The sequence below is a fragment of the Hippocampus guttulatus genome, chromosome 5, assembly GCF_054856545.1.
Source record: "Hippocampus guttulatus isolate MCC_2025c chromosome 5, RoL_Hgut_1.0, whole genome shotgun sequence".
NCBI classification, from domain to species: domain Eukaryota; kingdom Metazoa; phylum Chordata; class Actinopteri; order Syngnathiformes; family Syngnathidae; genus Hippocampus; species Hippocampus guttulatus.
The window spans coordinates 1,172,391-1,193,721 of record NC_141265.1 but is presented as its reverse complement, the minus strand read 5'-3'; the positions used below and the strand labels follow the sequence as shown (position 1 = coordinate 1,193,721).

At 50.4% G+C, this 21,331-nt stretch overlaps 2 protein-coding genes across 6 annotated transcripts in view; one reads left to right on the top strand and one right to left on the bottom strand.

The window, feature by feature from the left end:
• Window positions 1-134: 134 nt before the first annotated feature.
• On the bottom strand, window positions 135-12,815 carry rusc2 (RUN and SH3 domain containing 2). 3 transcript variants are annotated; one of them, XM_086111628.1, is made up of 14 exons: window positions 12,688-12,792; window positions 11,048-11,160; window positions 8,238-9,811; window positions 6,789-7,281; window positions 4,985-5,572; window positions 4,473-4,643; window positions 4,227-4,397; window positions 3,971-4,047; window positions 3,722-3,896; window positions 3,542-3,647; window positions 3,419-3,465; window positions 2,394-3,252; window positions 2,112-2,276; window positions 135-1,602 (listed from the first exon to the last, which is right to left on the bottom strand). In XM_086111628.1, exons 3-14 carry the CDS (start codon window positions 9,633-9,635, stop codon window positions 1,329-1,331), a joined length of 4,524 nt encoding a protein of 1,507 aa, XP_085967754.1. In that variant the 5' UTR covers window positions 9,636-9,811; window positions 11,048-11,160; window positions 12,688-12,792; the 3' UTR covers window positions 135-1,328. The 3 variants fall into 3 exon arrangements, with proteins under 3 accessions (XP_085967754.1, XP_085967753.1, XP_085967756.1); XM_086111627.1 differs by lacking the exon at window positions 11,048-11,160 and having other exon boundaries at window positions 12,688-12,815; XM_086111630.1 differs by lacking the exons at window positions 4,473-4,643; window positions 11,048-11,160 and having other exon boundaries at window positions 12,688-12,815.
• A 1,014-nt stretch (window positions 12,816-13,829) lies between these two features.
• LOC147204582 (uncharacterized) overlaps window positions 13,830-21,331 on the top strand; it is a 57,781-nt gene continuing 50,279 nt past the window's right edge. For all 3 annotated transcript variants that reach the window (XR_015101016.1, XM_086112286.1, XM_086112284.1), the window contains exons 1-5: window positions 13,830-14,036; window positions 17,808-17,837; window positions 19,062-19,161; window positions 20,618-20,735; window positions 20,836-20,959. Coding sequence is in view for 2 of the 3 variants with exons in the window: in XM_086112286.1 (XP_085968412.1) it covers window positions 14,015-14,036; window positions 17,808-17,837; window positions 19,062-19,161; window positions 20,618-20,735; window positions 20,836-20,959 (394 nt within the window). In the remaining variant the exon portion in view is untranslated. The remainder of the gene's footprint in view (window positions 14,037-17,807; window positions 17,838-19,061; window positions 19,162-20,617; window positions 20,736-20,835; window positions 20,960-21,331) is intronic.

Genomic DNA, 21,331 nt, shown 5'->3' with positions numbered 1-21,331 from the left:
TCCAAGAAAGTGGTGCCATTTTGTTCTAACTGCAAGGTCAAAGGTGGTATTGAAGATGTTTTTCGGTCCAAAATGTCCAACTTTACCACCAAAACACCAAGACATACCCCGACATACACGCAGGAGTCACACTGTCACGTGGTCACACTTTAGTTAGCCACATTAGCCGGTTAGCATTATACATACACAAGAAGATGATGAAGATACAGTATTTACAGGCAGGGCAGGCGGCGCCAAGACACAGCGACCAATCACCGACGAGTGTCGCCTTCTTACGCTTCTTGGATAATAACATATTTACACTTGAATACCGGTGGCATTATTAAATAGGTTCAACTGTACAAGAAAAGCAAGCAAATAAGCTAACCTTCTCGATAAAGTGTCCGAACAGTGCAAAATTCCCTTCTATTTTTCTTGGATGCTAGCTTGCTAAAAATGACTTTGAGCCGTTACTGTGACAACCGGGTGACCGGTTGGGAGCCGAGAGGTGAAAATCCAGGAGAAAATCTAACGTTGATACATTGGAAATGATCTGATCCTGGGTGAAACGGTCAACTGCGCAATGTTTCATGGTAACGTGCTAGCATTTTACAGGCCTAGAAATACCCTTGTTCATGATGGCTGAGGCATCCCATTTTGTTTACGTTCTTAATTTTCAAACGTGTAAAGGGAAGCCGGCTCCTTCACAGTCAAGTGTAAACATAAACAGGTAAGCTAATGTTGCTAACATACTATGAACTTTCCTCTGCATCATTTTGATGTTAGCTGTTCCTCCGGAGCACTTTGTCACCAAAGCGCTAACCTTAATTAGCTTGTATGCTAACTTTTGCTGACAAAAACAAAACAAAACACATTCAAACACTCGAGGAATCGTCAGCAAGCAACTACCGCCCCACCCCGCCACAGGATGGTTTTAGCGTAGCATGCTAAGCTACTTGGGCTAACTCCAGTGACGTTACAGGAAGTACGACGTTCCCTTGATGGAGGCATGACCATTCATATTCATTTGACTTTGATGATTGAAGACACGATTAATTGACAACCGCACATTTGACGCCCATTCCTGTGCTGTCCTCTAGTGGAGAATCGGAGTATAGCAGCCTCAGTCTGTGACATCACATGATGGCCCATCCCACTTACACACTCACGGAAGTGACTACCTGATGTATTTGTATTCACCATATTAATAATAATAATAATAATAATAATATTGGTGGGCACGATGACAGGTCCAGTTGGTGTGCGGGTGTCTTTGGGTTACGGATGTTTGCATGCTCACGTGTGTCAATGGAGACCGCTTCTTATTTCCTCTGGAGGGACTTCCGAGATCAACATTCATAACCGCCACTCGAACTCCCAGCAGCGCCGCAGCTATCATTCGAGCCGCCGCCCCGGCCGGCACCATCTTGGCCGCCGCCGGCCCGGCTCTCTCCCGTGCTGCAGAGCGAGACGTAGACGATGGGCACCAGGCCCCGAGCGGCGCCGACAGAACAGAGCAACCAGTCGGGATCGGCCTTGCTCAGCACTCGCAGGATGTCGCCCTTGTTGAAGCTGAGCTGTCCCGCCTCCGTGGCGATGTGGTGGCACAGCGCTCGCACTTCGCTGAGGGAGGAAAAGAACCGCTTGAGCCCTCGTTCGTGCCACCTCGTTCCAAGGTCACCGTGTAAACGCTGCCAACGCTTGACCACAAGGAAGTGTTGTGTTTTGGATTTTAATATTGCACCTGACAAATTAAAAAAAAGCTGAAACTAAAACCAATACTAATGGGAAAACTAAACAAAAATGAAGTATTCCCTCTGCCCCGCAAAAGAAATTGCTCTTTAAAAATGAATTAAAAATGGGAATGTCCCATCTTCTCTGGGTACTGTGTGAAAGGCAAAGATAACGGACAGTTTTCTAAAAGGGACAGTCATGGAACTGGGGAGGTTGGCCCTCACCCGCGTATTTGCCAGGTACAGAGGGGTGAGAAAAGATGATTTAAATGTGACACCGACTCAGGAGCAGAGGGAATTAGGGGAAGGTTTTAGGCCTCGGTCTCTGATGCAATTTTTTTTTTTGGGGGGGGGGGGGGGCAGCAAGTCGAGAGTTTTGGATTTGGAAGATGTTCATACCATGTCGAGAGTCTCATCTCGCTGGGTTGGGTGTCGTTGGGCGAGACTGCCCCAGTTGGGTCGTCGGCAGCCACAGACTCTACCTTTTGCCCACCTCCGGCACCGACGGTCTGGGCCATGAGGCCCAGAACTGATGAGTCCAGGCCAAGCCAGCCCGACGGCAGCCTGGAAAATACAAAGACTTTGCTTTTTGTTGGAATGAAAGTCTGCCTCTGCCGAGGCTTCATCATTAGAGGAGAGCGATTAGCTTCGGCGGCGTATTTGGGTTCATTTTGAAGGTACCTGCTCTTGTGAGCTTTAACCCCGGCTTCACCGCCGTCCGTCTTGGTGGGAGAGCCAACACCGGCTCCAAAGAGCCGCCCCCAGCGCAGCCCCCGGTCCCGAGTGGCGCTCTCCAGCCGGACTTCGGCGGCCGGACCGCCGCCCGCTGTCGCCTCCCGGTTGAGGATGGACTCGGGCGGGCTCCCCATCCAGGAGGGTCGCCCCCCGGATCCGGACTCGGCGCCCTCCACCACGCCCTCCCGGGCGGGCGGCGGGCGGCAGGGGCGGCGCTCCGCTGACGTCCTGCGCTTGTCCGTCCTGGCAAACTTGGAACCCTGCGCGGACCGGTCGATGTAGACTTGGGAGGACTGCATGAGCTGGTACCACCATCCGGCCTGGCGGTCTTGACGCTGCCGCCCCGCGTCCGTTGCTGCGGGGTCTTTCCCGACATCCGTTTCCTCGCTTTCTTGCCCCACTCCCTTCATCCTCCGGCCGCCTGTCCCTCGGTCCTCGGGCCCGTTATCGCCCCCCATCGGGGCACTTTCCCTTCTGGGGGCTTCCGTCCCGGGCCGGGTACCGCCTTGCCTCGGCGCCGGCCTCTCCTTCCCGCTGACCATGTCGCCGACGGCGGCGCCCCAGCCCCGCATCAGCTGCACGGTGGAGCGGGCGCTGGACTGTCCCGCCGAGGAGAGCAGCTCCTTACGTCGCCTCTGCTGCTCGAGCCCCGTGGCCAAGAGTCGGGGTTCGAACAGGAGGTCCAGGTCGAACGGGAGGAGCGAGAGGGGCTGCAGCAATAGAAGGAGCTCGCTGAACAGATGCTGACACGCACCCTGAGCCAGCGGGACCAGCCCCCATGCGTTGTAGTGGGCGCCGATGACGTCTGCAACGGCCGTTGGATTTTGGAATCAGACCAACGTTGTCGGGGAACAAAGAAGCGACTGCAGTGCATGATCGGGGTCACATTCACAGCTAGCCACGGCTAACAATTAGCGTGTGTTTCTTTTCTTTTCTTTGGCGTGGACACCCGTTTTACGTTCGACACTTACCTTGGTGGCTCAGGAGGTGGTTGAGCCAAAACTCCAACGACTTGATGCTGGAAAAGAAGAGAGGCGAGATGAACGCCAGGCACAAAACGTGCGTTGACAAACAGGAAAAGGAGGAAGGCTGACTTGAGAAGGCCGAAGATGAAGGCGTTGAGTCTCATGCTGTGGCTCGTCAGCTCCGAGAACTGGCTCACCTTCCTCAGCAGTTTGTGGAGGACACGCGTCGACGGGCCTGAGGGACAAAAACGCACCCGCGCTCGGTTTAGGGGTGCGGCAAGCAAAAGGGGGGGGCCCGCTCGTTTTTACCCAGCTGCGCGGAGGCCTCCGCCAGGCTCCAGGGATGACAGCGGCGCTGCCCGATGATCAGGTCCAGCACGTAGGCCTTGAGGCCGTCCTGCAGCACCTCGCGCAGCGCCGGGCATAAGTACTTGAGGATCAGGTGACCCACGTTGGGACTCACCCAGCTGTTGCCGAGCTTCGCCTGGTCCCGTCGAAAAAGAAAAAAAACTTGAGCGCGGGCGGACGGACGTCAGGAACGGCGCGGTGTGATCTTACTTTGACGTCGGGGTCTCGACTTGTGCCAAAGTGAGCCACGATCAGGTCTACGGCTGTGTTGACCGCCTTCACCAAACCTGCCGGAAAGGCATCGACATAACAAATCAAAGTAAAAAAAAAAAAAGTACGACTTACAGAGAGCACCGCAAAGCATGCTGGGATGTAGCAGAGCTTCACTCTGGTCGCTAGGAACCCATTCGGGACTACACGCTGTTTTGGGGTTTTTCCTCCATACCAATCCTGCGTGAAATCTCACCTCTCTTGTGCGTCATATCGACGGAGATCTGCAACTGGGAGGCAGCCGAAGATGAGGAGAAGGACGAAGCAGCCGAGGCGTCCGGCGAAAGGCAAAACTCCTCCGGCGGCCTCTCGGTCAGAGAGAAGTAATCCAGCAGGAAGTCGCCGTAACTTTGCTGCGTCTGCTTGACTGAACACACAAAAACCAAAAACCAATGACACACGCAAACAGGAAGCGGACGGTCACACGAGGCTCCCCCCGCACCATGATGGCGTCCCGTCGGCTGGCTGCGGGGAGCGGAAGGGAAATTGAAGACGTTGCGTCGGGGAGGACGACGCCAATCCGAGGAGGAGACGCTAGCCGCTCTCTCGCCGCCGAGAGGGTTCTGACGTCGGTATTCTCGCCACTTCAATGCCTGGGGGGAAAGGTGGTGTGCTGCGGGGGTGTTCAAGGAGGAAAAAGGTGACCGGGGGAAGAGGAAGAAGAAGAAAAAAGACAAACGGTGAGAAGAAGGACGGATGAGATCAGCCAAAAGATGACAGGAAAGATGTTCCGAGTCCAAGCCGAGTGACGAGAATGGCTTTGAGGTTTAGGTTCGAAAATACGGTTTGGGGCCGCAGGATGATCAACTTGAGATTTTCAAAGTGGGTTGGCATTCATGCAAAGATGTTCATGTGGCAAGAAGGCCAGAGAGAGAGAGAGAGAGAGAGAGAGAGAGAACCTCTCCTTGGTGGAGGTAAGAAAGCAAAGCGGCGTGAAAGCTCGCACAAGTTTACCGTTCTGCATCCGGACAGCTTTGCTTCCATCCGCGACGCTCCCGGCAATGAGGCAGCCCAGGGGGCTGAGAGTGTCCCGGTGCACGGGCGGCAGGGTGGGGGGCACCGCTCCCCTCTTCGCAGCCAGGCCGGCGGGGGGAGGGGTGCGGGGCGGCGGCGGCCCCGCGTGCGCCGCGCTGCGCGGGCGGCGGGAGAGCTCGGGGGGCGGAGGCGGCGTCGGGCTGCACGTGGAGCAGGTCCCGGAGCTGGCGGCTCCCTCCTGAAGGCGCGGCGGCGAGTAACTCCCGAGGGGCGACGGCCGGACGGGCCCGGGGGGAGCTGCGCATCTGGTTAGGCCCCCCCGATGCTGCTTGTTTTCAGCGCCGTCCTCGCCCTCGTCATCGTCAGTGCCGCCGGAGCCGGAGCCGGAGGGGGCCTGCATGCCGGGCACGTAGCCGGTCAGCAGGGGGTGCGGAGGCTTGGGCTGGGGGGGCTTGGAGGCCAGCTGGTGGTGGAAGGTGAAGGGCTGGATGGGGAGGGAGGTGGGGCGCCGGTCTTTGCTGTAGCGCACCACAGCTGGATGGACGTCAGACCAGCTCGAGGGGCCGCCTGCATCAAAGGGAGCACAAACGGTCGGTTCGCGGGCCGCACGTGGACGCACACTTGATGACGAGAAAGCGTTCGAGGCAGGAAAGTGGGGAGAAGTCCAAGGACGCAAAGCGATAAGATCAGATTAAAAAGAAAAAAGATCCTAAAAGGGAAACAAATGAAAAGTGAAATGGTTGCCATTCGAAATCAGTAGCATGAAAGCAATGTCAACACTTGACAGTCGGGAGCGAACACGAGGAAACGCTCATTAGCTTCGCTTAGTTTCGCTCTGCCACATGTCAATCCAAAAAAAGGCGGGGTGGGGGGGGCGCGTTAGAAGTCATGAAACTGCTCAGACATCGAACACGCATGCACGGAAAAACCTACGGGCACAAAACAAACAGACCTGAGGGCCCAACATCGGAAGAATTTCTTCTCTCGATACACAACAAGCGCGTATGCGTGCGCGTGTGAGACGCCTCGCGGCATTGCGCAAGTTGTTTGTCAGTCTAAAGGCCGAGCCGCTATCACTTGAGATGGGTGCGGCGCGATTGGCTGCCACAAGGGGGCAACGTTGAGATAACGTGGCAATGGTGGAAGAGAGAAAGAGAAGGGAAGGGAAAAAAATGACAGGAAGGAGGGGAGGAGGAAAGGAGAGAAGTCAGTTAGGAGGGTAAGAAATAAAAGACGGAACTAAGAATGTCAGGAATAAAGCCAGGAAGTGAGGATTGAAGGGATGAAGGAGGAAACAGAAGGAAGGGTGGAAGAAAAGAAGGACGGAGAGAAGATGGGAAAGAAAGGAAGGAGGGGGGAAAGCGGGGACGAAGGAATTATTACAAGACGGCAGTAACGAAAGAAGAGGAAAAGTGGCAGGAAGGAAGGAAGGAAGGAAATATTTTAAGTGAGAAAGGAAGTCTGGAAGAAAGGCCGATGGGATGGGAAAGGAAGGAATTAAAAACAGTGGGAAGGAAAGACAGAAGGAAGAATGTCAAGCAGGAGGGAATGAAGGAATTACGAAAAAATGGAATGAAGGAAAAAAAGGCAGTGAGGATGAACAAAAAGGGGCAAAGGACAGGTGGGAGGGAAGGAAGACATGAAGGAAGGAAGAAAAAGAAGCAGAAAGAAAGGCAAGAAGGAGGGAAGGAGAAGAGGAATGAAGGAGGGGGAAAAAGGAAAGACGGAAGAGAGAAGAGAAAAAGGGGAAAAAAAAGGAAGGCAGAAATCACAGAGGACAAACCTTCAGCGTTGGTCTCACTGGCGGCGTCTTGGGCGCAACAGGCCGCGGGGGGGGCCGCCGCCGCACCCTCCCGCCCGGGCGAGAACTCGGTGGAGGAAAAGGGATCCGCCTTGAGGGACGGCGAGCCGCCGTGCCGCCGCTTGCTGCGGGCAATCTCGGCGAAGGAGGTGACGCGGGGCGGGGGCGGCGGCGGCGCGGCCGGGGCGCCGCCCCCTTCGCTGAGGCGCACCGGGCAGCTCAGCATGCGCTCCAGAGAGCCCAGGCGCCGCGCCGGCGACTTGTCCAGGTTGCGGTCATAGCTGCGAGAGCGCGGCCGGCCGGGGGCGGGGGCGGGGGCGGCGGCGGCGGCGGCCTCCGGGGCGTCCCGCTCAGTCAGCGGGGGCGACGCGTTGACGTACACTTGGCCTTGGAGCAGGACGGGAGGAGCGTCTGGCTCCTCGAGCGCCTCCTCCTCTTCATCCTCATCATCTTTCGTGCGGATGTTTCCAGGCGGCTGGAAGAAGAGCGTGAAATGCAATTAGGGCCATTCCCTGTCCATCTATCGGCACGTTGCACTCCGTCTATCTCTGCCACCACTGTGAGCCCCCCCCCGCCCCCCCCCCCCCAGGTACGGAGGTGCACATTAGGACCATCAAAGGCAAGCGACACTCTGAAACATTTCGCGTGATTTTGAATCACACGCGAATATTTGGCACAACAGACGTTGCCCAAATGTGGTGACCAAGCGTCACGGATCTAAAAATAAATGCATCCGTCCGTCGCGCAGAAATCACAGGCAGCGTCGTGTGACAGGAGACAAAGAAAAAGCAGAAGCCAATTCCTTCTCTCCTTGCGCCGACTCCTTTTAGTCGCCCAATTTGTAGATAACAACGCCAATAACACAATCTAAACAAAGTATAAGTCAGGAAGTAGAAAAGAAAGAGAACTAGCAGGATTTTTAAAAGTCGCAGGCGGCCTAATAAAGTAGTGGAGGCGTATTATTATTCATCAAAAACAACAAACATGTCTTGCCCACTCGATTAGCCAAGCATGCTAATGCAGGTTGGCTAATAGTTGGCAGGTTGACATTATTTTTAAGCAACACTCAATATCAAAAAAAATCACAATTAGAATTAAAAAATGAAAACAAAAATCAGAATCAACTTACAGAAGTGAAACAAATCAAAATTCAAATAAAAGATACAAATGAAATAAAAATTTAAAAGGAGAAAAAAAACTCAAAATGAAGAAAGCAAAAATTGCTTTAGTTTCATAAAAAAAACCACTTTAAAATATTTTCAAATAAAAATTGAAAGTCATAAATAAAGCAAAGAATGAACTACAAAGACAAATTAAAATATGCTTTAGTCCAAGAAAATATATCTCTCTATACTTTGAAAATCAAAAAGTACCCCGTAATTGTTTTAATAGCAACAAATGAAATTGTCCAAATAAAAACAGACCACCCACCGTCATCGTCTTTTCATCCTCCTCTTCATCTTCCACTTCCTGGTTGTCCCTCTGCCGGAATAGGAAGTACTCAGTGGGCCGCGTGGGGCTGGGGGGGCTCTCCCCGCTCTGCTCCTCGGAGCCGCTGTGGACCGACGACCCGGCGGGGCTGGGCGGCGACTGGGACGACAGGTCGCAGGTGACCAGCTTGTAGTAATTCTGAGTGGCCACCACCAGGCGGGCTCGACTCTGCAGGCAAGACAGCGGCCCCCCCGCGGACCCGCAGGGCGGCGGGCGGTAAGAGTTGCAGTTGGCGTCCAGCTCCGGGCCGGCCTGGTGCTCGGCCGAGCAGGAGCAAGCGGAGAAGGCGGATCGCGGAGGCTCTCGGCCCGGCGGGAAGGCCGGCGGAGGCTCCGCCGGCGATGTGAGGAGGTCCAAGTAGAAGGCGCCACTCGTTGGGTCCCGCCGGTCGACCGGCGGGGGGCACTCAGCGGGGCTGTTCAGATTGCCCGGCTTCTCTGGGACGCCGTTGTTCATCTTGTTGTAAATGGCGCTGAAGTTGACCAGCACGCCGTCCGAACTGTTGCACGACGAGTCGCTGCTGTAGCCCCGCGGGCACTCGGGGAAGGCGTCGGGGAGGTCCCGGGGCAAGTCCCGGCAGAGGCTCCGGGTCAGGGCGCAGCAGGAGCAGCGCCGCGTCGATGAGCCGGAGGAGTCGGAGCCCGTCTCGCCGCCCCGACCGCACGGCATGGGATGATCTCCGTCTTCGTCGGCCTCCCAATCGTGCTCGCCGCAGTCCACCGACATGTTGGAGCCGCAGCTGCCGTGCCGCCGGCCCGGCCGCGGCGGGTCCGAGTCTCGGGTCGCGTCGTTCCGATAGCGCGACTGCGACGCAAAGCCCGGGTCGCGCGGGCGGAAGGGCGGCGCGGCGCCGTCGGTGCGGCCGTGGAGGTGGAAGGAGGAGTCCTCGCGGTAGCCGCTCAGGTCGTCGTCGTACTCGTCGTCCTCGTCCTCGTCGTCGTCGTCGTCGGTCTTGATCAGAAACGGGTTCCGACGTAGAGGGTGGCGGCTCCTGGTTTTGACTCGGGGTAACGTGTGAGCCGCGATCGGTTGCTCGTCGGAGATGCTGGAGGCGAAAGAGGAGTCGTCGCTGGCCGTGCTGCCGCCGCCCTTCCTCTCGGGTCCCCCGCTGCGGGCGCGGCTCTGCATCAGGCTGCTGTAGAGCAGCGCCTCCCTCTGGAGGACGTCCCTCTCTGGGAGGGAGGTGGTGCGACTCAGGCCCAAGTTCTCCGGGGGGCTAAACGGGTTGCCCCCCCCAACACCGCAGAGACCCTGCCGCCGTCCCGACACCTGGCAGTGCACCAGGGGGATGTGGTGCACAATCAGGGTCTCGCCGGACAGCTTCGGGTGTCCGTCCATGGCGGAGAAGGACTCGCGGTTGGGACTAAGCTGAGCGTGCGCGACGTTGCCGCTCGGGCTCACCGGCGGCACGCCGGATGGAGCTCCGGAGCGTCGCCGGCGACTTGGAAGGAGATGCCGGGGAGGTCGAGGGCACGGTCGGAGTGAGACACGAAATCAGAGACGGGGAGCGACATCTGGAGACACAAACCAAGACGACGCGTCACTAGTTTTACATTTTAATTTCGTTGCGTACCTCACACCTCGTCTCACGCATCGACGAGTTGCACAGATCAACGAACCGTACTCATCAACTGCTCACACGCGGCATGTCGTCTAGCTGTGTTGAATGAGTAGTCGCGTGTCAACTAGTCATGCGCCGATCAGTCGCGCACATCACGTGATTGCATTTGTCAGCTACTCACTCTCCTCGATTAACCATGTCAACAATTGGCACAAATTGTCAACGATTAACTGCCAACTAGTCACACAGGTCAGCCAATCACATGGGTCAAATGGTTGCACGTGTCAACTAGTCACCTCCCTCAATTACAGTAGTTATACACACCAACTAGTTGCATGGGTCAACTAGTAAATGTGTTAATTATTCACATGCATGGGGTAGTATCTCGTCAAGTATTCACTTTGCCAATCAGCCACACGGGTCAAGTTGTCGCATGGGTCAACTAGTCGCCCGCGTCATTCAGTCAGAAGTGACACAATAGTCATGTAGGCTTGAGGGCAACTAGCTACTCTTGTCAACTAATTGGACGAGATGACTAGTTGCATGCATCTATCAATTTGCCAGTCCAGCCGCAAGTGCCAAATAGTTGTCGGGATAAACTAAACTCAATCAAAAAGAAGAGAATCCAGCCTTCTCACCAGACAATTAGCGGTGTCTGATTAGTATGTTGGCAGGGTCTGTCTGGCGAGAGGACAATCTCTCTTACATCACTGCGGATGTACTTCCAGGAAAAGGAGCAGAGTGGGACGTGGGCCAAGTCCACCCCACCCACCGCCCACCACCCCAGACAGGGTTTCCATAGATTAGAAGTCCCAGTTGACGTGCACCAAGGGAGCACTACAAGACGCTAAAAGACGCGAGGCGAAGTGCCAAAAGACATAACATACCGAGCTAATGTTGGCCATCACTGCGTTAACTCCACCTTGACTCGCACTTAGAAACGCCCTGCAAGTCACGAGCTGCACTCCACCCTACTCGTCTTGTTGCCAACTAGTCTATTTATTAAGCAGTCTCTCAAGTCAACCCATCACAATCATCAAACCGTCACAACTGCCCATTAGTTACTCTTAGCGTCGACTAGCAACACACGCAACAAGCCATTCGCTGGTCTAAAGATTTCCCAAATGCCTTGGGTCTTGTTCCCAAACCTGAATATGAGCCTAAAGTAGATTATCTTAACGTTGCTTACATAAGAGTGGAGCGCCGTCGTCACGAGCTGCCATGGGCTAGCACCCCGGGTTAACATGATCCTGTCTCGTGGACAACGAGGCCATCGGGGAGACACGCTGCAGCTGTAGGAAACTATTTGTAGACATACAACGGGCCTTCGTGAGTGACATCAACACACACGCAAAATTGAAAGTATGCACATCCGCCCAGTGCAGGCTGCAGTTATGTAACACAAGGAGAAATACTTCAAGAGGCGAGCAGCCACTAAAAGCATCTTGACACCGTCTGCAAGACAGACGCAGACCATTTGAAGAGATTCACAGATGACACGTCACCTAGTTGCACTTTTCAACTAGTCACACGTTACCAAGTCGTCATCGAGCGATTGGGCATGAGTCGCACCCATCAACTGGTTATACCCGGCAAAAACTAGTCACACTACTCCACTGGTCACATTCGCTGAAAACTTGTCAAACAATTGGAACTTGTTAGCAAGTCACACTTGACAACAAATAGTTGCACATCTTTAATAAGTTGGCATGCTTGTCACTACATCAAGGTTTCACTTATCGATGAGTCACACTGGTAACGTTCTCATCAGCTATGCACACTCTTCAATTTGTCAGGCCGGTTACTATCCTCAACTAGTCGAATTGGTCATTCTTGGCAATTTAGCGCAACCATCAACTACAAAGCATACAGGCTACACACCAAATGGTCAAATCTCCAACTAGTTTCCTATTTACACTAGTCGCATTGCTCAACTAGTTGTCGTAGTCAATGTTGACCTTACGTAACGTGGAAGTGACATAACGCTGCTGCTCAAGAATCCAGGTACACGCATCAGCAGGGATTAACCTACATCGACAATAGACAATATTCCTGTACCACAAGGAACGTCCACAAGATTGACTTGAGACGCATGTGAGTGGCACGTCCGTCTTGATTTCAAAATAAAAGAAAACGACGAAACTATCCTAACACTCGGAGCTCATTCAAAGCTTGTTAAATCGAAGCTAATTTGATCTAGAACGAAATGGTACTTTCGTTCATCTAAATACAGTAATCGTTATTAGATGATTGGTAATATGCGTCAGAAACCTTCTAAGCTTTTATTTTCCAGGATGACAGCGGAAGCACTATTTACTGGTTCAATGCAACTTGGCAGCTGTTTGTTTCTGTCATGTAGAGATCAATATGTGATCAAATGGAGTCTTGGCCCTCTGTTGGGTCATTAATCGAAGACCGAAATTAAATATAAACCGATAGCGGTGTGTTTACGTCTCATAAGATGTTGACAACAAAACGTAACAAATCACGTTCCTGGTAGTATTGGCACAAACGTTCCTTTGTTTCAATGCGATTAAAAAAAAGACCCACAATATGTACGCCACCACAGAACCGAACTCTGCTCTCTTTTCAAACAGAAACCAAACCGACGTCTTCCACGATGACAAAGGTTGTCGTATAGAACCAGACGAGAAGATGGAGGAATGTGGAGAAAGGGACGTTTGAGGAGGAAGCTGAGAGAGGCGTCGTCGGTGCGGTTCGATTGAGTCCACAAGCCTGCCGGGCCGAGCCGCCCCGAACGGTGCTTCGCTTCTACCCCTTTTACCCTCGACGATGTCGACATCAAGAAATAAAAATGAAAACACTCACCTTGTCACGGATGGTCGTCGGTGGAGCGAAGGAGTCACTGGACTGGGTGTACACGCGCGTGCATGTGCGGCTGCCCGCCGGACGACGTCGACAGAGATGCTTCTTGTCGACTTGGTGGACAAAACACATTGCGCATGCGCCAGGATGGGACCGGTTTATCTAACCCGCATCATGACATTCACTTGTAGACTTGAAATAGATTGCTTTTATTGTCATTGTGCCTAGTAATAATAACAACCTGGCGTGAAAGGAGTTACTTAAAACATACAACTTTCAATATAAAAACGACGGTTTCCAGAATGTTCTGGTGTGATGTGTGCCCATGTCGTCATTTATCTCTGACGTCACGGGTGGGTCTATTTCAGACATACCAACAAAATGAAAAAGTAAAAAAAAGGCGAAGCAAATTGCTGATAAGTGTAGAAATGTGTAAAATGCAATGAATGTAGGAAACACAATTGTTTAAGGACTGTGATTGTCACTTCCCGTTATTTGCCACTAGATGGAGTTATACGAAAATAAATGCAACGTAAACAAGAGGAGTGATTTAAATACACGTGTTGGCTCACTGAGAAGGCAGCGTAATATGATTATACACTGTCAGTGTAATCGCGCCATTGCCTTGGTCATTTTTATTTCTTTTTTCTGAAAAAAAATGAAAAACGCACGCACACAAAAATCAACCTATAAGCAGCCTCGGTTCAACCTTTGCAGATTACCATGAGAGTTAACGCGGAGAATCCACACAGACATAAAGATATACAGTATATATATATGCATACATATATATATACATATACATACAATGAAACTCTACATGATAATGTAACTCAATATAAAATGAACACTACACTTTTTTATCACACAACGTCTGGATTAATAATAACAGAGTTTAATACAATTTAAAAAATATGCAGCATAGGTAAGTATTATTTCCCATGGTGGCTATGTTTATAAACGTACCCCAGTTCACATAAAAAAAATGCAAATGCCGAAACACATCAAAACTTCAAATTCCGAGCTCTTCACGCCGTCGTTTGAATGCAACAGAAGAACCGCCCAGCTCGTCGGATTTGACCCTCCCTTTTAATCGTTTGCTCGTGTGCGCGCGCGTCAATCACAGTGTGACAGACAGTCAGTCATCCCCGCGACAGCCGAGAGCCGCTGCGACAAGAAGGCGGCAACAATGTCGACTTTTTTAGTCCAACTTTCAGTCCACGTTGAGTGGCGGGACTCGAACGTGTGTGGATGCTGAGGATGTGCAACAAGTGACTGACTGAAGGAGCAAGTGTTCAACTCCTCAAGACACCCGAAACAACCCGCTGCGATGTCGCTTCTGTGTGTCAGAGGTGAGCGTGTCCAGCCGGCTAAAGTCATCGTTATAACGGAGGGCTAATCTGCTAGTTGTAAGGATGAAGTTTAAAACTCCGATTGTCCTCTGAGTGGTCCACCTGTTCCATTTGCCAGTCGTGTGGAGAGGTTGACCGGATTTTTAAAATCAAGTCAAAGTAATCGCACTTCAGCACTTGACGGCTGTGTAATAGACAGTACAAATGTGCCGATTGATTGGCCATTTTCACACTAGTCGATATCTTTATGGTTTTGGCTGCGTACTGGTTCTGTTACACTCGTTTTCAATTTTGGCTGTGCTTATTAGCATAGTTGTGGGGTGAAAACTAAAATAAAGTAAAACTCCTCACACTTTGCCTGAGAGATGCGTCATGGTCACGTCTGTAGAAATGTGCCGTTTGTAATGGTCGCCTTCATGCTAGCCGTAAGCCACTGTTTTTGCTTTGGTGCTCGTCACATTAGCGTCTGCTTGGTAAAAGTACATTGTGTATACAATTAATTGTATTGCTCATGGTGTTGTCCACTGAGTGCTGTACTATGTACACGTAGAGTAGAAAAAAAGCTTGAGAAAAAGCGCTAGCGATGTGACGAGTTTCCGATTGACGTTTTTTTCCCACCACGCCCTGACAGACTCGACTCAATTGTATTTATAGAGCATAAAACAGGTTTGTGCTGCCAACCCCCCCACACACACACACACGCACACACACACTCTCACAAAGAAGTGTGTGCTCTCATTGACGCGTGGACACCATTCATTCACAATACCATATTTTAACAAACTGTTGCTAACATAATTAGCATGTAGGGGCTAACAACTAATGTGAAATAGTCAGAGATTCCCGGAAAGTCTAAAACGCTTAATGTAAGAAGTCTGAACGTGGTTTAATGTCAGAAAACTATGACCAATCGCCCTCAGAGTATATGTGCACATCTCTACCTATCATCCATGTCTGAAAATATCAAAACGATCGCACTAATATTTGAGATTTTATGGACATTAACATTTTCCTCTTCATAGGTGCCCACTCAAGCTTAATGTTGCTGAATGAGAAAAAAATATCGTGGCGTTTGTTTTGATTGAAGTGGGAATTGGTAGAGATGTGCATGTGCATTCTGGTGGTGATTGGTTGAAGTTTTCTAACATGAAGGTACATTCAGTTTTTTTGTACGCGTTTTCCACTGTCCCAAGATTTCTAATGTGAAAAATACAATGAAATCCAATTAAATCTGACCCCAGGTTATCATGTTGTTCAAATTGTCTCCAACACCAGGGTGAGTTGGCGGCGTTTTTGTTGTTGTTGTTGTCACTTTGTCATATCTGACAAAAACGTGTCGTGTTTGTCAGCTTTGTGTGATTGATGCCCAAGGCCGGATCGCGGCCCTGCCTGACTCGTCCGTTCTCGGCTACTGCGACTGCAGCTGTGCCTGCTGTTGGATCAATAAAATATGTATGGTACATCTTCATTCTGAGTGTCTGATAGACACCGATATCACGCTATAAACGTCTCAAATGTTTCCTCGTGGGGACAAAGAAACTCCATCTTGACAAACCGGAAAAACGGCATCTTCACACTTGGTCTCCCCTTCTTCTTCTGGCTTCTCAGGTCTGGGGGACCTTGAGAACAAATCGAATTCAACTCAAAATGTGCGTTTGGGGTACCTAAGTTTCCTTTAGATGTCAGTGTTATCATCTACTAAGTCAGGTGCTCCCTCTTGGGCCAGTCTGAAACTGCAGCATTTCTCACAGAATAACCAAATGTTTTCGGTTACAGCTACAGAACAATCTAAACCAACCAAACAACAACAAAAAAAAAAGAACAGGAAGTGGTAGGTGAGAATAGGAAAAGACCACCATGAAGTGGCACGCGACCACTCGGAAGTGACAGGTACGAACAGGAAATGACCCCCAGGAAGAACAGGAAGTGAGGTCGTAGCAGGATGAAATAAACAAGGAAGTAAGCTTCCTGCGTGGTGGGAGGGGGTCAGCGGGTAATCCCTTGGCCATCTGCTGCTGTTGTGTGCCCGTGCTATTTTGTGTGTGTGTGTGTGTGCGTGTGTGTGTGTGTGTGTGTGTGTGTGTGTGTGTGTGTGTGTGTGTGTGTGTGAGCGCGCATTCCATAGTATACGACGTGTGCGTTGGAATGTAGAGCTCACGTGGGCCCGGTCGTCTCATGATAATTGTCAGTGATGTCATTCCCGCACACCGTGTTACTGACGATCTCTCGAGCGTTCATGACAGCAGGTTGCCAAAAGCTGATGATGCTAAAAATAAATTCCCTCCTGTCTGAGCGTCTGCCATGACTCTTGCTTTTTTTTTTTTTTCCTTTTATAAATGTGGATATTTTAACGGGGCAGTGACCCCGCACAATCAGGAGGTGTGAAAAACATACCCACCCACCATGACCTGTTTTTCTTTCCATCTTTTCCGAAGCCCAGTGTTTGCATGACTTGCTTAGCGTAGCGTGCGCGCGTTGAAGAATACAACATCATAATTCTCTGACCATTTAATCCCTTGCATGACTCATCACATGATCAGATTACAGTTATTCCCTCCCTCAGAGGGTCCGTGTTGACTTTTGCGTTGTGGTCTCGCAGCTCAGTGCAGTCTGTCCGCGAGCAAGCCGGCTAGCTTCGCCGTTAGCCTCGGTGTGGCGCTTTAAGGCATTATCCTGTCAGGATTATCCGTTTGCCCGCTGTCACACAATTGCAAGCACTTGCGCGCTTGTAACCCGCCTCGGCCGCCTTCTAATCGCAGCGTGGCCCAAAGCCACGCTAACCTTTGATTCCCACCAAGTGTCCGACTCAATTTTGACGGCTGTGGCCAGTAGACACGGCCGCAGAGTCTACCTGCCTATTTCCCTACCAACGTATCAATTTACTAACCTACCTACTTATTTGCTTCCTTACGTCGTTACGTGGCCACTTGCAGTAGCTATTGTATTTATGTCTACTGTCTGAACCAGGGACTTTTTTTTTTTCAGCCCAGGAGTTTCAGGTTCACTTTAGCCTATCCATCCATTTTCTGGAACGCTTTTCTATAGGCGATAAACGACGTTCCCCCTGAACCGGTCGGCAGCGAATCGCAGCGCTTTAGTTCACGTGGTAATGAACATATACAATACACTTTGACCCTTCTTAGTGTATCAATCTAAAATGGTTCACCATTTCCTCCAAAGATAAAATGACAAAACGGGATCAGCAATCAGTAAGGTTAAGGTTGCTCACACTGCACTTCCTGTTAGTGCTCTTATTTTGAAACTCATTCAGATCACTGAGTGGATGGCACACACTTTCTTGAATTTCAGTGAAAAGAAGACCGATGTGAATGTGTTTGGTCGCAATGGCCCTTGGCAATCCAATCCTGCGGACTTGGGCCCCCTGGCTCCTTATCTTTGGGTGGGGTGGGGCGGGGACGATGTTACACTTTCCACGGTGACATTTGGGCTTCGGAATCATTTTAAACCTGATATCAAAGACAGTTTTGTTTTTTCGGGGGTGGGGGGTTGCTCGCTTGCTTGTCTTATTTTTTTCAGCATGTTCATCACTTTTCCACCATGATTGAATAAAATGTTGAAACGGATTTGCATGGAAACCTCATTGAAAGGAGCACTTTCGCTTCAATTGCCAATTGACTTTTTCACATCAAAAGTCATTTCAGGTTTGATACCTTTAGTGAGAACACCACACGTTAAGCTTGATCTCACAATGATCATGTTTGATTGACAAAATGGGAGCAATAACTTTTTTTTCTTTTTTTTTTTTGACAGTGAAGAAAGCGAAGCTTCACGGGCCTCCAGGTGAGAGCTCTTTATGCTCGTTTCCTCTTTCATCTCTCTTTGCAGGAAGACAACCATCATCTCGTATTGTTGCAGTTGTTACTTGGCCAGGAGTACGAGCTGGCAAAGCGGTTATGAATCAAATTAACGTTAGCATTGGCTAACTATAACGTCACTAAAACCGCAGGCCTCAATCAACATTCAAAGTTCCAATTCACATTTTTGCTCATGATGTCATCATGCGGGGGTGTATCGAAAACATGCTTGCAGATCCGTAAAGCGCTCATCCAGGGCCTGTGACTCAAGGCGCTTCGTTTCAAATTATTCCGGCAAAAAAAAAAAAAAAAATTGAGGGAAAAACTGCAAATTGTCCTTTCAAGATTTGGCCATTGAATGTGGTGTCCCCTCGTGGGAAACATTTTGCAGTTGGGTCAGACAGGACGAGTACAAGAAGAAGAAAAAGAGGCGTCCCAGTCTGCTGTTCCACTTTAGCAAACTTAATCTGATTTTTGCTAATAAGCGATATGTTTGGTCACCCAGGGGGGGCGGACGCTCAAATCTCAGAGGGGCTGATTGGCCTGGAAAATGTGTCTGAAGAAGCCATATCCAAAAAGATGCCGAAAGACTGTCACTTTGGTTTTAATGAGCCATTTTTGGGTCGTTTTGCCCGTTTTGTTTTGCAATAAAAGGCTCCAGTAAATACAGAAATTCATCTGAAGATTCTCCCGCCCCTTTGCTAATCTTCCATCACTGGTCACGGAGCATTTGCTACCCACTGAGCATTGACTAAATGTCATCTCGGCGGGCCGCGCTGCACACGTCCACGTGTGACCGAAATATCACTTATTTCATAAGTGATCGAAGCTTTATTATAACTGACGCCCGTTGCGCCCCCAGAGAGGCCTACTGCACGCTGGGATACGCCCTGCTGCTCAGTGAAGGAGCGTGCCTATTGGTCAAATACACAAACCAGGAAAAAATGAACATGATGTGTCAAGATAATGAAATTCGCTAAGTGAATGATGGATGATTCGCCCGCCGGTCGCCAGCCTGCTGCATTTGAGTCCTAATTTTATAAGAATCTAGTGCAGTCACAGCACGACAGGGAAAATATCTCGGTACAATTCCAGCCCAGCCTGAAGAGTAAATTTTTATGCTTGCCCCTTGGCAAACCTGTTTTATCATCATTAAGAAAAAATAAAAAATCATAAAGTAACGATTTCATGATATCTTTTATCTTGACAGATAAGTTCAACGCCTACGTGACCCTCAAGGTTCAGAATGTGAAGAGTACGACCATCGCGGTACGCGGCAACCAGCCGTGCTGGGAGCAAGACTTCATGTTGTGAGTGGAAAACAGATGCTAAACGCTAACGGTAGCAGCAGCTAACGTGCCACTTCTCTTTATGATTTTGATCTTTGTCAAAACACATTCGGATAACTTCCTGATAACGTTGACGAGTCCAGACGTCGGTCGGTTGTGCTCTGAGGACTCCTGTGGCTACATGGCGCTAACATGCTAATTATCGCCGCTTCTCTCATTAGCGGCGGTAGGGCGCGACAGGGGTGGGTGGCGGTTGGCGGGGGCTGTTTTTGTGAGTGGCCTCCTGCAGATGACAGCTGTCAATCACACTTGACAACGGCACAAAAAAGCTAGGGAAATGCGTGTGCGTGTATGTTTTGTGTGAGTGCGCGCACCCGCACACGAGCTGTGATGACTGACAACCAAAGTTAGATGATGTGAATGTCCTAAATATGTAAATGAAGAGGTCACAGCCTGGATGCTGCTTCTGTCTTGAAACCTCAAATTGTACTTTGGGCCACCAAATTGCACCAAAACGCAGTGCTTGAGCCAAACAGTCATCTTCAATCTGCGCTAGTTGACTTGACCTTTTAGAACAAGTGTCGGCGTTTGAAAGATGACGCTAATTTGGAGTCGTTGATGTCTTGGAATTATGGCCTGCCTGAAAAATTGGTCGATATTTTTAACAGTAACTCTTCCAGGCAGGGGCGGTTCTGGATCAATTTCACTGAGGGGGCCGGGCTGGGGCCAGGGGTTTTGATGGGGGGGGGGCACATTCAACCCAGGGTTAAAAAGACAGATTCGAAATCTTATTTGACTTTTTATTTCTTCAGACTTTGAAATTGTAGTCATAACATTACAGTGATGAGAAAAGAACAGTATTAGGAGGGCTAAAATGTCTGCAAGCGTAACAATACGCTGTGTCCATCTGTTGAGAATATTCAAGCCAGGGGATGATATGGTACCAGCCTGCCGGGGACAAAAATTGCAAATACACTGAAGCTAGATGTTTTACATGCATATAAGTATCCAAATTTTAAAAGGCAATGTCTTATATATTGATCCTGTTAAATAAAAATTAAAATAAAAAGGGAGACTAAAAAAGTTACACACACACACACGCACGCAAACACGCGCACACACACACGCACACACACACACACGCGCTCACACACACGCACGCGCACACACGCACACACGCAAATAGCACTCGTGTCGTGGTAATTTCCTTCTCTGCGGACTGCTTCTCATTTTCCCGCTCATTTTTAAATGGCGCAGCGCACTAAAGGGTCCGACTAGAATGTTAAATCACGCACTTTGGTTCCACCTTTCGCGTCGGCGACTCGGCACGACTGCGTAATCTGCGCTCGGAGGGGGGGCCACAGGGGGGGCCAGAATCGGTGCTACGGGGCACTGGCCCCCGTTGCCCCCCCCCCCCCCCCCCGAACCGCCACTGCTTCCAGGTAGCGCCGTATTCATTTTTGTGTTTGTCGTGTAGTGAGATCCGTCATCAGAATTCCCCCCTGGTGGCAGAATTGTGGAACAAGGGTTTGATTTGGGACACGTTGATAGGCACGGCGCTCCTACCGCTTGATGCCATTCACCAGTCCAATGAGGTAACACACACACACACACACACACACACACACACACACACACACACACACACACACACACACACACACAGGGCCTTCCAATGTCTTGCGTGTGTTCCAGGAGGGTCCTGGCGAGTGGACTTGTCTGGACTCAGAGGTTCTGATGAGGGCAGACGAGATCTTCGGCACCGCCAAACCAACTCCACACCGAGTGCTGCTGGACGCACGCTTCGAGATGCCTTTCGGTCAGTTGCCCTAACAGAGGCGTCGGCAACTGGAAAAATCCATTTCAACCGTCAACCGTCAAAATAAATCGCGCGATGACCTGCAAAAACGTCTTATCATCTAAAGTGAGGATAAATTAGGATTTAAAGTAGGGTTATAAATCTGAGTTAGGCTTTTAAACCTGGTTTAAGGTTTCAAAGTAGAGTTTGAATCCTGGGTTCCGGTTTTGATTTAGTCTTCCAAGTCTGGATTTGGAATTTGAAACCCCAACCAAAGTTGGGGTTTCAAATTAAGGTTTAAAGCAAGAGTTAGAGTTGCAAAATGAAGATTTTGATCCTGGGAAAGGGTTTCACACCAAGAGATTAGGAATTTAAGACATTGTTGGGGGGTTT

Excerpts from the sequence above, each read along its gene's own strand:
- rusc2 (XM_086111627.1), bottom strand. The coding sequence starts at position 9,635 with ATGGACGGACACCCGAAGCTGTCCGGCGAGACCCTGATTGTGCACCAC. Across the intron at positions 7,282-8,237 it reads AGGATGAAAAGACGATGACG|CCGCCTGGAAACATCCGCAC; the intron begins GTGGGTGGTCTG and ends CTCTTCTTCCAG. Across the intron at positions 3,253-3,418 it reads CCACCTCCTGAGCCACCAAG|ACGTCATCGGCGCCCACTAC; the intron begins GTAAGTGTCGAA and ends CGGCCGTTGCAG.